At 40.8% G+C, this 15,665-nt stretch overlaps 2 protein-coding genes across 2 annotated transcripts in view; one reads left to right on the top strand and one right to left on the bottom strand.

Moving 5' to 3' along the window:
- LOC140234698 (neurobeachin-like) overlaps nt 1–15,665 on the top strand; it is a 421,843-nt gene that overhangs the window by 341,459 nt on the left and 64,719 nt on the right.
- On the bottom strand, nt 9,237–11,399 carry LOC140234777 (protein mab-21-like 2). The gene has a single exon (XM_072314815.1). The coding sequence runs from the start codon at nt 11,194–11,196 to the stop codon at nt 9,967–9,969; it is 1,230 nt and encodes a 409-aa protein (XP_072170916.1). The 5' UTR covers nt 11,197–11,399; the 3' UTR covers nt 9,237–9,966.

Here is a 15,665-nt window from a genome sequence, read left to right as displayed (position 1 = left end):
GAATGAAAATATATTAAGACGTTTCAATGCACAAACGTCTTTTTTTACCGTTCTATCTTTGCAGAGTGTTTGCATTGTCGTCGCATTTATAGTCTTTTGAACAATTTTATGTATCTGTATTTCTTGCGCTCGTCTGCAAAACGTTTGTTTTGAATTTCTTGAGATGAACGGCGCAATATGAAACTGTTCAATGTAGAATTGAATGTATGGTCAACTCGTGCACACCATTAGAGCATAGAGTGAACAGAGGGTGTGGATGTCCATTGGTTGCTATGACACTGTCTGCAGTCTGGACGAAGAGAAGTCAATCTCGATAATTCAAAGTTCATTGCGTTTGCGCAGATAGGATGAATCGATAGTTTGAATGACCGTACGAGACGAGGTAATACAAGCGCACGAAGACTAGAGTACAACTCAACGGCAATAGAAGACATATCTGATGTGTGTCATGAAACGGGTTTAATTTACTTTCTTTTATTCATCTTAACTCAATAATAATATTGAGTACAACATTGAATCTCGGGACATAATACATTGTCTATGGCATGCCTGTCGTAATATACTTTGATGTCTGTATATCAGTGATTGGGAAATAAAACTGGGGGAAATTATCTGACTACTCCACCATTGTTCACAGTAATTATTATTTTGAAAGAGTAGCATACACCTACAGAAATCAGCTATAATCATGCGCTTGGAAAATTCCGAAGGTGAAATTCATTCCGTTAATTGGTCGTTAGAGACATGTTTTGCAAATGTAGTGTGGATGATTATACTCTGGCACACGAGCTTGTTTATCTATAAACAAAATACCCTGCATCATCCGTGGATAGGCCTATCTATACTATAACTGCGCCACTTAATGTCATCTTCTTTGTGCATTCAAATTTCAAACCTTTTCTGTATTCTTTGCTTGTGATATTCAAAATGTATTATTAAAGTGTTCCTCGTCCATTGTCAAGCAGATGTCTTGCGTATTTCGCCGATCTCGATACTCTGAAACTATTCGCCCGTTGCCTGAATTGATGGTAAATGAGATAGAAGGGGACAAGTTAGATTGTATACAAGTCCATCACTCGAGACAATAGGTCACTTGCCTTCGTCATAGCTATTCACTGAAAATTGTCGAGACTGTCTAATGAGAATAAGCCTAACTCGTATTCCTCGCAATATTCGCCTTTTAAAATTGCCGTCACTACTACCCGTTCCCGCGAGCGCCACATCCGCATATCCTATAGCACGAAGCGCCTGAGCCTCGCTGGATTTTTGCTCTTTTTTTTTCCCTCCTTCCCTACCTCGTACCGCCGTGTGTTTATATGTTTACGGTATAATGGGTGCGGGAGGAGCGTATTTATATGGCGTATCAGGCAGCGGCTAAATTAATAAATGGCCAGTAGAGATGCTTTAGTTTATCCAGACTTTATCGTTGAGGATGCACAATAGACCACGATCTCGCCGCATTATGAATTTATAGCCGCAACGCCGTCTAGAGAAAATGATAGCCCGCATTTCCCGCCATTAGCGCGTGGAGCGCCAATAATAAACCGTGGCCCGCGAGCAGAAAACGTGGAATTCCCTCTCGGCGATCGACGTGTGACGCATTTTGCCGCTCGACGTACGTAAATTCAGACATAACATCGGCCCATTATGTAGTTACTCCATGACCGGCCTGTATCAGCCAAGTTTTCACATAAGCTTTCAGGTGTATCGAACTCCCTGTATTCTCGTCATTATCAGCTCCCGCCTGTGACTTCGTAGATGAAGAAGGTGGTGATAAAGTTATTGCATGCATTAGACCTAAATGTTTTCCATTATGTTATGAAAACACTGCCTCCACTGCTGCAATTAGCAATAAGTACTTAAAATGGGAAGGAATTCCTGTTCAGAATACCGAAATTGAACATGAATTCGCTTGTATTAATCAACAATAAACAGTGCCCAACCCAAAGTAGGCAATTCCGAGGGCAAGTGTAGTGGTTCCATTCCAGCTGCAGAGGGAGACGAACGAGCAGGAAGCTGAGCGAAATCTCCTCCGCACCGTCGGGCGGCGCCTTCACGGGAATCCCCCTTTGATTCAAAGCTTTATGCGATGGGTGTGCAAGGCAATCAATGAAACACCTGGGTACCCACATCTTGTACATGTATAACAGATAGATAGATAGATAGATAGATAGATAGATAGATAGATAGATAGATAGATAGATAGATAGATAGAGATAGATAGATGGTATAGATAGTTTGAAGTTGATTCATAGGTCCAGATAGAGAGATAGACATGGAGACAGATAAATGATAGATATACAGATGGATATATAGATATATTACCGTGTTACGCTATGTGAAACGGACTGAGGGCTGTATGTGTTTCGTCATTTTGTTTTTGTTTTGTTTGATTTGTTTGTTTGTTTTGTTTTTTGTTTTTAGGGTGGTCTTGATGCAAAAGCATGAATAATGCCTCAAATTCAGAATTTGAGGCATTATTCATGTTATTGCATCAAGACTAGCAGGTTATAGGAACTACATATAAACACACACACTCGCCTATATATTCGCACCATGCACACACAATACCCACATAACACACACACATACACAATACGTCTCAGCCTGAGCTATGGAAAATGAGCATTATTAAAACTGAATATCACTACTTATGGTTTCTAAGACCATACATTGAACAAAAAAGAAAAAAAGAAAAAGAAAACTAAATTGTCATTTCCTTGAGCACATCAGTATATCGTGCTGAGAGAGTATGTTTATGTGGAGATGAATCGAAAATACCTTTCCCCATGTATGAAAATTCCATTTATGCGGGGGTTTTATTTAACTGGATATGACACAATTTGGCATGATATTATGAATCGCTATGATTAGACAAAATTCGGAGGACTTTTATTGAGAGGGGAAAGAAAGAGATCCTCTATAGACAGAGTGGGTCGCCAACTTCTGTGAAGCTATCTTGAATCTGAATATCCGCCAAATGTCACCAATACCTTGTGAAGATATACACCACCGGGGTGGGGTGGGGTGGGGTGGGGTGGGGTGGGGTAGGGATTGAGGAGGAGAGAATCAGAGTGAAATCCGTCTTTATTTCATCCTATATTATGGCCCCCACCCCCCCCCCCCAAAAAAAATACCCTTTGTGTCCAACTTCTCAACCATTCGAAAGTACAGCTGAACCACCCCAAATAAACTGCAATATACATGTATATATAACATCGTGATTGTCGTCTCGAATGCCGAACACAGGTCTCTCATAAGTATTTATGAGTATACACATCATCAATCCAACCAGAGAGGCAAAGGATGCATATTGAAATTGTGCCCGTCCAGCAATAAAGTTGCCAGATTTTTCCCTCTCTCTCCCTCCCTCTCTCTTTCTCTCCCGTCCCCTCTTGTCTCCACGATTATTTTCCAATAAAATGGCAATATGCACAGACCTATGTTGGTCATACTGTGTGAGAACGTGGTGTGGGCGCATCCACCACTGTTCGTCCTTGCCTTTTGAGCGAGTCCGCAGCAATGGAACAGTCACCGTGTGTGCAAGTTAACGACAGCAGCCAACTATTTTCGAATCGGGGAGAATTTAATTTGCGGAGCCGACAAAAATACAAGTAATCATCGTCCCTGATTTCGGGATGATCAACGTCTGATTTGCATGTAATGAATCGCCAAATTGATTTGATTTCTGAATGTTTGATGAACTAAGTATGAGAAGAGAATGTTACGGTGAATTGAGATGATATTACCCAAAACAGCTGATGCTCTGGGCTATTTATTTTGTCGATATCTGTTTTCGTGTGTCATTTCGAATATCACTGATATACGTCAGTTACACGACACGTTCCCATTGATTACGCAGATAATTTACTGTATGAATATTATCATAATATAATAATATCATAATACCACACAAAACTTTATTTGAATTCTGAGTTATTAAGTGGAGTGGTTGGTTTAACGAAAGTCATCAAAATTTTAGCGACCAGTGGCAAATACTAAAAGGGATATGTGGCGAATTAGAACCGGGCTAAAACGGCTCCAAATTGAAAATGCGCTTTTCTGAAACACAGACATCCCCCCGAAAAAAGGGGGAGGGGTAAGATATTGATGTGATGGTAGCGTTACCAGCAACGTCAGTGAAGTGTAGCCTTTAATTGTCTTGATACATGCGGTGATGACGACTCCATTAATTATACAGTATAGATTTATATCTGCCGATATTTTTGTCCTATTTCGATTGGAATAGTAAACATCTTCGTGAACGAGGCGAGCTATCTCTTCCCCATTGTTCATTGAATGAATGAAATATTACTTCATACTGATTTCACATTGGGGAATACCGTCAATGAGAATTTAGAATGATGTCGCCCATCACAGATTAGACGAGGAACAATGGGGAATTGCATCGTTGATTCGTTTGGGCCTGTCATTGAACAAAGGAAAAAAAAAAAACTAACCAGAGCAAGGGATTCGGTTGATTTCCTCAGCTTCATATAAAATGTATCATGAAAAATATCCGCTTTCTGTCCTGTTACGGATCTGTCTGATGTCTGTTTTTCCTTCTAAACGTGCTCATTAGTTTCTCGTGCAGTTACGACCCATTTCACTCAAGAGAACGCCTCAGTGCAGAGGCGAAATGAAACGAACATGGACAAATTAATAAAAATGGGGCTAATATAGACTATCGTGGCTATGTAGTGCAGATTTCAGTACGTTTGTCCCGATGGTAATCCCGCACAAAATCGCCTTGTATCACATTTTCAATGACTATTGAGCATGTCTCGCTGTCTCTGCTCATAGGCAGTTTAGGAAGAATAACGAACGGACATCGCTGATCTATTATTTATTCCCGATGAGGAATCCAGCCCAGACTTCAATATTGTTCGTCCCATGACAAATAAGCACGTTATATAGTGTACAGTGTACCCAGAACGGGTCATCTTGCTCTGAGAGCCTATTGGGTTTTACAGTGCAGCGATTTATTTTCCAGTGCTATAATGCTTTTACAACTATCCTGCTGTAGAGTAAGGCTTACAAAAGGCGAGGGTTTCGCAAATCAATGATGATATCTACGCATGCTTCGTTGGTAGAATTTTATTGAAAAGTTTCCTTTTCTGTGTGTATACGCGCCTCTTTGCTCCAGAGTAATTTTCATGAACTTTTCTGTTTCACCGACATTAATTTCGTTTTTGTGTTTGTTTGATAACGTTTCTTTAAGAAAACAATTACATGAAATAACTTATATAACAATTACGTGAAATAACTTATTCAGTGGCGTGTTTCTGCTGCGTCATAAACTTTGAGCATTATTTGGCACGCTTAACAGATGGGATCTTTTAAAGTTTAGCATAACAATCGATAGGATTATTCTTGTTTTATATTAGGCCTGCGCTTTACAGTATAGAGAACTTCTGTCGCCGAAATGAACGATGTCAAGAATTCATAGTCACGGTTTACGGTTATGATCAATTTGACGTTCTAAAGTGACATGCTATCGTATATATACATGTTAATTTTACCAAATCCTACTTCTTATCCACGATAATTTCATTTTCAGGAACACATACGCGATAAAAACAAGTCAAGACATACCATTGCACCTAAACTGTATACAATCAACTGTAAGCAGTTTGACTCGGCAGTTGAATACAGAAAGTTAGGAGGCCCTTATCACCTTATAGTTGTATTGTCATTGACATGGCTATTTAATCTGGTAATCGCTGTATTACACCTCCTCTTGTCTTAAATTTCCAGCGTAAAGCACTCACTTCACTCCTGTAGGATTACATGGATTATTGTGATGAAAAACCCCGAAGATCACACGCGAAGCCCATTATTGGATCGCCCTCATAATTTGCGTGTGAGTCTGTGTGTGCGCCCGCCCGTGTGTATGTTTGTTTACCACTGGTATCGCCATATTGTCAGCCCTGCATCCAATGCCGCCTACCCGAAAACTCGTACGATCCAGCTTGTCACGCGTCCAACATCATCGTTATTCATGCCGATATAGATTTTTGCAGTGTTAGTGTGTATATTGCAGTCAAGGTCTCGGCTATAGCGCCGAGTATACTCAGCCGAATTATTACCAGACCGCTGTGGCTACTGCCAGCATGCCTTTTGATTTCATACGAAAGACACTTAGAGAATAGTTTCACAATCAGCTGTCACATATCCTTGATATTCTGTGCAACATTTCATTCCTTGAAGGAAATTCCCATTACCATGTATGTCATCGAGCTGTTTTTAATAATTGAAAATAATAACAATAAGGCACGATCAAATTCATCTGAGATTGATTCATTTGCAAACTATGCCTTGCACGAAATACAATCTATTTATACAGATCGATTTGCATTAATAATTATTGGTAGCTAATTGTCTTTGTTTTGCAAATTTGAAGGAGAGTAAATATATACGGTGATGACTTCACAATGCTGACTACTGCCTGCTTTGGCAATCATATTAATTCTACTTTTTCATATAGTATGAATAATTTAAATAATATTTACACAGTGTTCAGTTGTATATATCATAATATTATAAACACAAGTAATATGTGATAAAAGATTATACTCACGTTGTAAGAACGTGGCGCTCAAAACAAGCACACACTGTATTATCATACTTAGTTGGCATCAGGGAAATGGATAGTAATGTTCTGTGATATATTTCATCTTTTTGCACAATAGTGTAGGTTATCCGACAGATCTACGTCTTGCCCATGTTCTGTTCTGGTTTCACTGACCAATACAAACTCAAACAGGCAGATTAAACTCACGCGCAACACACACACACACACACACACACACACACCACACATACAGCACCCCCTCCCCTCCCATCACACACAAAACACTCACAGTTTTCAAGTGTTTGATCTCTTTTGAGGGTAAGTACAATGTAGGTCAGACAGCAAACACATCCACACCACATTCACCTACAAGAAACACACTCATATCCGCGTCATGATGTGACACAGCACGGGACTATGATAATATAACAGTGTACAGTTCTTCACTGGTCACTCCACAAGGCTTCAGTGTATTTCAGTCCGTGAGAAATTGTCCCTTTATTATAATTATGAGTGAATATGCATTGTGTTAATTAGCAATGTCGGGGAGACCCTGAAATAAGTTTGATATGTTGTGTTCATCTTCATTTCGTACTTGCGTGTGAAATACGCACGGGCATGATAATTATATGAAAAGAATGTTAAATAATAATAGATGGCAGGAAGACATGCGCATAGGTTATAAAAACTAGTTCATAATTTTCATCAGTTTGCCGTAAATTTTTTGAGGAAAGTGATTATCTTCTTTTCCCGGTATTCTCATTTCTGAAAGCAGTCAAACAAATTATATTGTGTATGTTAGAGAGAAAGGATAATTATTCATAAAACACCAGGATAGCAATGAAATTGATGTCTCATGGGCGATTTACAGGTATGCTTCTTTGGTGAAGAACAAGCTTATTATAGTCATATAATCCTGATAATCAACTGACGCGTGATTTGACTATCGATAGCCATGCTATCTCTTAAGATACCATCAGACAACTGCTGATCGATACTTGGCGTGTGCGTGTTTGTGTATCGTCACGCGTACTTATGAGAATAAACAAACTACGTAATATTCATGATACCTGAATCGATATTTATTTTGTCGAATCAAACTTACGGTCTAATTAGTCATAGTGATCCTAGGGTGACTGGACATATTGTGCCATCGGCGAGTCTGTATACAGTATGAATTAAAAAACCATGGTATTTTCCTTTCTTTCCTAATCAAATAAATTGCAGCCACATTCCCATCCCACTGGTCCCGTCCAACAGTTTCATCGTACGAATGGATTGATACAGGTAAAGTGATGTAATTGTCATGTCAGGCAACTTTCGTGAGAAAAACACTAAACACGCAATGTTGTGTGTGTACGTGTATGTGTGGAAATCCTTTACGACAGACAAATTCATTTATGATAAGAGTATACATCTAGAAAAAAAAAATGTGAACCGATTTTTCTACTACATAAAATAAATGACCACTGCCAAATGTCAAATATGGTTTCATAATTATTGTTTGTATAATATTATATGCTCACTATGTCTGACGTTGACAATATTTCTGAAAAAAAACAAACAAACACCTGAATCATTAATACGAGAAGTGTTCATATGTGATGGCATGGACGGGAAAAGGAAAATGATTAGTGTTCTCATCAGCATTCCTCACTCAGACTCGCAAGGACACATACTATCACACGCACCTTGATCTAATGAACAAGAATCGTGATAAACTGTGACACGGAGAACACCATATTGAGTACGCTGGGATTTTTTGAGAGACCATGCCGCCTAGACATGTTATAATAACTCTTCGAGAGACCAACACATACATTTTGCACATATAAATTGATTTTTTTTGAAACACATAGTGATTGAGAAGTTATTAGGTACATGTATGTTGCGGGCGTTCATTCGCTCTCTGTAGACAAAGTGTTACAAGCTGGTTCTTCCCAAAACGTTGATATGATCTGCCATTATTTAAACGGCAACAACAACGTAACAGAATCATTGGGTAACAATGTGACTCCAGCGTGGGGAAAGACATTGATATTTCTCTAATCGCTTTGAGCAGAAAATAAGTACTTGAATATTGGAAAAGCGGGTAAGTCAGAAAATTGCGAAACTTATCTATCATTCGTAACTTGTTTTACACCAAAAGTTGGAAGTGGTGTCGTCTATTTCCTATTCGTTTTACGGGAAGAAAACTAAAAAGAACACAAAAATGATTGATGTTCTAAAAGCAACGCGGACATTAAGTTCATATCAGTAAATATTTCAAAACAGCAACACAGATCTGTGAAGTATTTGACTAATTACGAGTAATAATTCTCTCATATTGCTTAATATCTACTTTGTACCCTTGTAGTACTATCTGCTTTGATAGCAAGCGATTTATTAGTATTAAGGTAAAGTTAAAAACAAAAGTCCTGGAATTGAACTGCTTATCTCTTTTTTTTCACGTAGTTCTACATATGTACTGTGACCATGCACGTGAACAAACGTGTAACCATGAAATATTTATCATTTTGCAACAAGATATGCGACAGAGATAATCACTACAGATATCTGTGAAGTGAAATGAAGGGTTGAGAAACTCGGGAAGCAAAGGTTTTAAACATCAAGTTTTCAATTGATTGGTATATCAAAAAAGAAATAGACACAAAGATGGTAAGAGGGATGTTGAAAGATAGAAAGAGGGGGAAAATACTAATTCTGCATTGAGCTTAGCCGTGATGATAATCCAAGATTTGTATTCATCTGTAATTAGCCCTATGGTGTATCAAGTAAGCCTCAGTTTTAATTATCAATCTTATACATTTTAAGTACCTCTGATTTTTTTCTTTAATTTACAGCATTTTAGAGCAGTATTATACAGTCATGCCTTAGATTTTTTATACACATCTTCATGTTATCAGTCTCCATATTCTGTTTACTGCGGTTACTCACTGAAATATGAAATCAAGCCAGGCTTTGTCCTTTCGAGAGCAATCAATTTTCCATCTGTTACTACTATTTCCCTGCTCGGACCACGTGCTCCATGTCCATGCAATACACAGGAATAGAGAGACAGCAACCCTCCGTGCCCCGACAACAGTACACGGGGGCGCATCGGCGTGGCACTTCGTCACTGAGCGCTGTGCTGTCACATTTTCCTTCGGGCTACGTTGCGTGTGTTCGGTGAACTCGTGTCGCGATTTTCCCATTACAAACGCTGAAATTTGCACCATCCACGGTGATCAGTATAATATGAAACATTAACAGTGTCTGCCATAACTATCATAGTGAAATATATTTTCCATTTACATCGGATCAAGCGATCGGGGTCTACTTTTTGACATATTGACGTGTCAAGCAAGACACACCGAATGTCTCCTAACATGCGTGTCTTTTTTTTTTCACCGTCATAGTTTTTCTAAGCTCTTCGGGTTTGTGAGAATTTCGCGCGTTATTCTCCACGCCTGTTTCGCGGCCTGGTCGAGTGCAGCATGTGGTTTTCCGTGGAACAGGTCGAGTCCGTGCAAAAAGTAGTGCGGGCATCTCCTGTTCTGAAGACAAGAGATGAGTTGAAGGAGGATACCGTTGATGCGGTCACCCAGGCAGGTCTCATCCCAGTCTATTTCACGAGGATGCTTCTCGCACTCGTAGAGCAGCAGCGACTTGAGGTGGTAGTTTCGCACAGGCTGTCCCGCCAGGTCTAGGTGCTTGTCGCGCAGGGTTTTCAGAATGCTGAGAGTCTTTCTGCGACAGCCGCCTTGCAAGAGTTTGTTCTCGGCGTCGGTAAAGGAAAGGACCCAAGCGTCACCTTCCGCCGACGTCTGCTTGCCAGCCTGAGCAGGGCTTTCCTTCGACAGCAGGTTGAAGCCCTCGGTTTTCACTTCAGCTACAAGGGCGGGGCTGGGCCAAGGGATGTGGGGCAACGGCCAGTGGGCTGCGCTCCGCGGCCAAATACCGCTGCACTTGAAGGCAGGGGTGATCAAAACCACGTAGCGCTCGCGAATCCGTAATTTCACCTCCGACGTGTCTGGAATCATTTTCACGATGTCCCTGTATTTGCATTTATCTACGGCCTGCGCCACGAGCGTCTGAAATCGCGACCGTATTTTCCTGGCAGACAGGTAGCCCGACGCAGTGATAAATTCCACCCACAGTGACATCGATCGTTTTCGCCCGTCGCTCAGTTTCAGCACGGCACAGCCCGGGATAGAGCCATCGTCGACGAAGTTGAAGACGCCCATCTGGTTGAGAAAGAGAACGACTTCGAACTCCTGTGGTGAGATGACCTCCAGTCCCTCGAATCGCCCCGTCTCATTTTCGACGAGTGAACTGATGAACCGCGGCTCCTGAACCTCGACCTCCTTCAAAACATCTGTGACGATTTTACACACCTCCCTCACCGTCTTGTTGCTGTTGGCCCTCCGGCACGCCACCCTCTCCCCGACGTACCGGTTCAGCTGGTAGAGCAGCTTCGATTGGGAGGATATCATGGCAGCGGCGTGTCCCAGTGCTCCGCCGCTTGTTGCCCCGACGGACGAGGCGCACCAGTTCCCGTCTATTCCAGCCGTCGGGACTGATAGGTACCGTCGAGCCGTCGACTGCGAGAAATCAGGGAGTTCGGCGCACGATGCATGCATGAAAGAGCCGTAGTGTGCAAAGCTCAGGCGTGAGAGGGTAGAAAGTAAGAGGGGAACAAAACTCTGGAAGAAGACTAGGCCAGCATGAGGCTTGTCGAGCTACAGTGGTAGTAGTAGTGGTGCTACGCGGCACTGGCTTGTCACAACACTCGCCGTGTTTATGTTTGTAGATGCAGGAGAGCTCTTCAGAGAGTTATGCACGGAGGATGACATCAGTGCTGTACGGTGCGGGGACTCTCTTCGTGGATTATAACGCGGACGGGTGCGTTGAGCCCGCACTGTAACCAACGCTGTGATTTGTGGGAGAGATGCCGGTGCACATGTCGGCACTAAGTGCATTGGTAGCCAATGAAATCGCGCGATACAACGCGAGTCGTTACATCTATCCGTTTTCTGCCAGGCGGTAGTGCCACGCCCCCTTTCTGGGTTCATGTCTCTGGAAACCTCTTGGTAGGCGGAAAATAATACACGGCTTATGGTTTAGAAGCCGCTTAGGTTTCCTTTCTTACATTTTATACCTCCTTTGGTACTTCGGTTGGCTGGCCACAAGAGTTTTGTCGCATTGTCAACAGGACATCAAAAGCCAGACGGGACCGCAAATCGATGAACAACCCCACTGCCTATTCAGGTCCGTGTGGTACAGTATCAACCCCAGTTCATATAATGTCAGCAGCAAACTACACACAAAAATATACACCAGAAACATCTAAAACTGATTTCGTTAAGTGTTCCCTCCCCCTCGTCGTCTCAGTTTACTCTCTGCTGTATTATGGGTAGTCATATTTTTTTTTTTTTAATACATGGACAAAACATTTTATCCCTATACATATTCAGATTGGGATGATGAATACTAGTAGTTGATTAAGGGGAAAAAAGCAATGTAATGTTTCTGGACACACTTCGTTATTTCCTGTTTTTATAATTTTTATGTTCTAGTAGTATCGTTTATGAGATGATCAAGATTCTTTTTTATTATTTTGCTAGGACGCAAGAAAAAACAATATTTGTCATAAACCGCAATTCTCTTTAGGGAGAATTCCATTGAATGTAGGAGGTATAGCAAAATAATACTATTCCCATCACTGACTTGTGGAAATAACAAATTGAAACTTGCGATGCAGACCCGCCAGTCTCAATGGCAGACTAGAGATTGACGAACACTCTGAGTTACGATCTCAGAAAACTTCAAATGAAATAATTCACAATAATGGCATGTGACATAATGCCAAGTTCATCTGCGCTTCAATTGTTTCTGTGTATCAACTGAGGTAGAAGTTAATGTGACATGTATGTGACTCTCCCTGAAGGACTCGAGTATGGCTAAATGATTAGGGTTAGAACCTTTTTAATACATTCATTACTCTTTTTTCCCCTTTCTGGGACAATTTACAAAATATCTCAATGTCATAGTAGTTTGTGCGTTGCTTCTGCAATTTCCTCGGTTTTTATTTTCTATTTTGGAATCATCAGTATAAGAGTCAATTTCTATTCAAATATGTATCGAAGATTCCTACTTAATATCAAGTGTGATCAAGATTCACATGGTAGCGTCAAATGAACCGTATACATAAGAGATAGTCTTTGGTGAGGTTTCGTCACATATATAGGAAATATCAATGATGATTAACCAACATTATGATAAACAAACATAAACAACATTGATTTTCTCGACTGAATCAGCACAGTGGTTCAGCATTATGTTTCTTACGTGGTACTGAAACGTTTCACCACACTGCCTTGGAATTCGAGACCGGTTGGTCCATACGACAGACATGGGGCTATATTTATGGAAGCACATAATGGAAGCAAACGAACTCCTGCGTTCAGGTGTAATAAAATTCATCACAATCCTGCTGGTGGAGAAACAGGGGGGTATGACTAGCCGTCGTCATGAGATCCAACTCGGCTCGGCTTGGCTCGGCTTGGCTCGGCTCGGCTCGGCTCGGCTTAGTTCGGCTCGGCTCGGCTCAGCTCGATTCAGCTCGGAGCTCTCGGAGGAGATAATGAGTCCACACGTACCTGTCACAAGCCATTACATCGTCGCACCCGAGTCATCTGCGTTAGCCGAGCGTGTATCCAATTTGACCCCCTGAAATGACGGCTTGCTATTGTGGAAGTATACTATCTCCTCACCCCCCCCCCCCCCATTTTCTTTTCTATGTTTGTTTTCTCTTTCTCTCTTTTCTGCCCAAATACGACGATTTAGGAAAGATCACTTGGCTGAAATGCCTACGAGACTGAATTGCCTCCTCATGTGGGCGATTTGAAGTTATGTTTGGACGTGGCTATTGCTGCTGTAGTAATTGTTTCTAGCTTCGAAGCTCCGGTCATTGACATCCGTCAATCCCACTTGAAGTTACAGAGAACAGTCCCCTCCAGAATCTCCATTCCCTGCTGCAATATTACATGATACCAATCATTATAACACTCAGAGCTCATCTCAGTAGTACGAGTAGTAGTTACCACCATGATAGGCTCGTCTGAAATTTTGGTTGTCTGAAGTGACTGCATGGTATTACTTTTCTGTGTGTTTGATGGGCACAGCCACTTATGAGGAGCTAACCCCAATTATAATTTGGATTTAGTAAATGCAGCAATATTAGGATAACACATGGTGTGTAGTTTTGAGTAAATCGGACAATCCGATCAAAAGTTATGAACTTTTAAAGTGTTGGTACTGCCATCACTGCATAAGAAGACTACAAACTGAATGATCATGATGTAGTAGTAAAACGATATAATAGAAAAGATGAAAAGGATTCCACAATGTTTTAATTTTTTCTAGCATAGTGAAAAAGCAGTTTACTGACCCTCTGAAGGCAGAGGGAATAACATCACCCTCTGAAATATGACAGTAATATGTCGAGGACATGTGTACCTTTCGTAAAACATTTTGTGATATTCTATATCTATATTCCCTTTACATTGTTCCACTTCTGTGACATCGCGAATATACTAGTACACAATATCTATCTATCCTGGTCATTGCCGAATTGATGGTGACACTATCTTGTGAGACATGAGCCGTTCTAGGCTATTCGCGGGAAGACAGTTTTCTTTTTGTTTTTGTTTTAATTTTGAGTTTTGGAGAAGGGGTGTAATTTTTGTGTACCAGGATAAGCACACTCAATGCGGGCTTGTATAAATATTTTAGTATATTTCAATGAAGCATAAGCCAGTCCTTGAAGCATATAAACCAGTCCTGAACTTGGTAGTGCCTACGAAGCAACACTAGCGGGCGCCCGACCTCTGTAGTTTCGAGTGAACTCGCTCGGGACGGCTGAGGGTCGAAGGCTGCCTCCTATTCTTGTCAAGATGTGAATAACGTCGTCTCCAAGTTGCGATGATATACTCTACACTCATTAAAACGAAGTAAGTGATACGTTTGCATGTAATGATTCGTATTGGGAATTTGTCGTTGGTTTTTGAAGTGACTTACATGCATCTGTTCACTGTCCTGTGAATGGGGATATCGATTTACGTCGTTTAATACGTATTTTAAGATTCGTGTTTTTGTCATTTTTTATTGCAGCAGCCATTTCCGTTAACAGAGCTTGGCTTAACAAGTAATCAAAAAACGCAATGTCAGACCATGTCCAAATTGAAGTAAATAAAGCAAAATGGGACATAAAAGTTTTCACGTGTTTTCACCAAATCGTGGTAATGCTATCAACGATTATACGCAAATAAAGTGAGCTGATGTCGTTGCCTATTTACTTCGTTACTTTATTTACTTCTTGATGTCATTTGTAGAAAAGTAGGCCTATACATTGTTTTATACCATTGTGCATTCATTTGCACATACATTATAGTGGAGGCCTATATAGACCCTACTTCACTTTTTGCTTGTATACTTTGTACTCTGATCGTTTTTTTTTTTTTGTTTTTTTTTTTGATGATGGAAATAAAGAAAGAATTGAATTACCTCACATTAACACACAATATCGATCTAAAATCAATGTTTTAATAAGTTTGGATCAACTGCATTCCTTCCCCCTAATAGTAACCGTTGCAAGGTTATTACAAGACGTTAGTAATTTGATGCGAAGGAACTATGTCTTTTTATTTCATGAAACATGTCAATCCTAGACTACTTGTTCGTTGATGATATCAACCCCTTATCCATTTGCATATATGAGGCTGCCGCCGATGTCGCTGGATTTCATGAACACATTTCAGCCAAAATTCGTTATTTCATGTGAATTACATACTGGAGGATTTTGATTTCAAGTTTATTGTTTAACCCGTAGAAACCAAACAAACGGAAATTGATCTTCATGACGGCACAATGTAAATGAACCAACCGAACTGGTAGAGAAATCAGTGGCAAATTTCGAACCCCTAACCTGCTGTTTTCTTTGCGCTCGCTCCGTTACCACGTCTTTCACCAATGAGCAACTCGCTCCCTTCTGTTGATCATGTACACACAATGTGTACACCCACCTCTTCAACACCTGTTCGCCGCGATC

Source organism: Diadema setosum, chromosome 11 (genome assembly GCF_964275005.1).
Source record: "Diadema setosum chromosome 11, eeDiaSeto1, whole genome shotgun sequence".
In the NCBI taxonomy this organism is placed as follows: Eukaryota; Metazoa; Echinodermata; class Echinoidea; order Diadematoida; family Diadematidae; genus Diadema; species Diadema setosum.
This window is presented reverse-complemented; position numbering and strand designations above follow the sequence as displayed.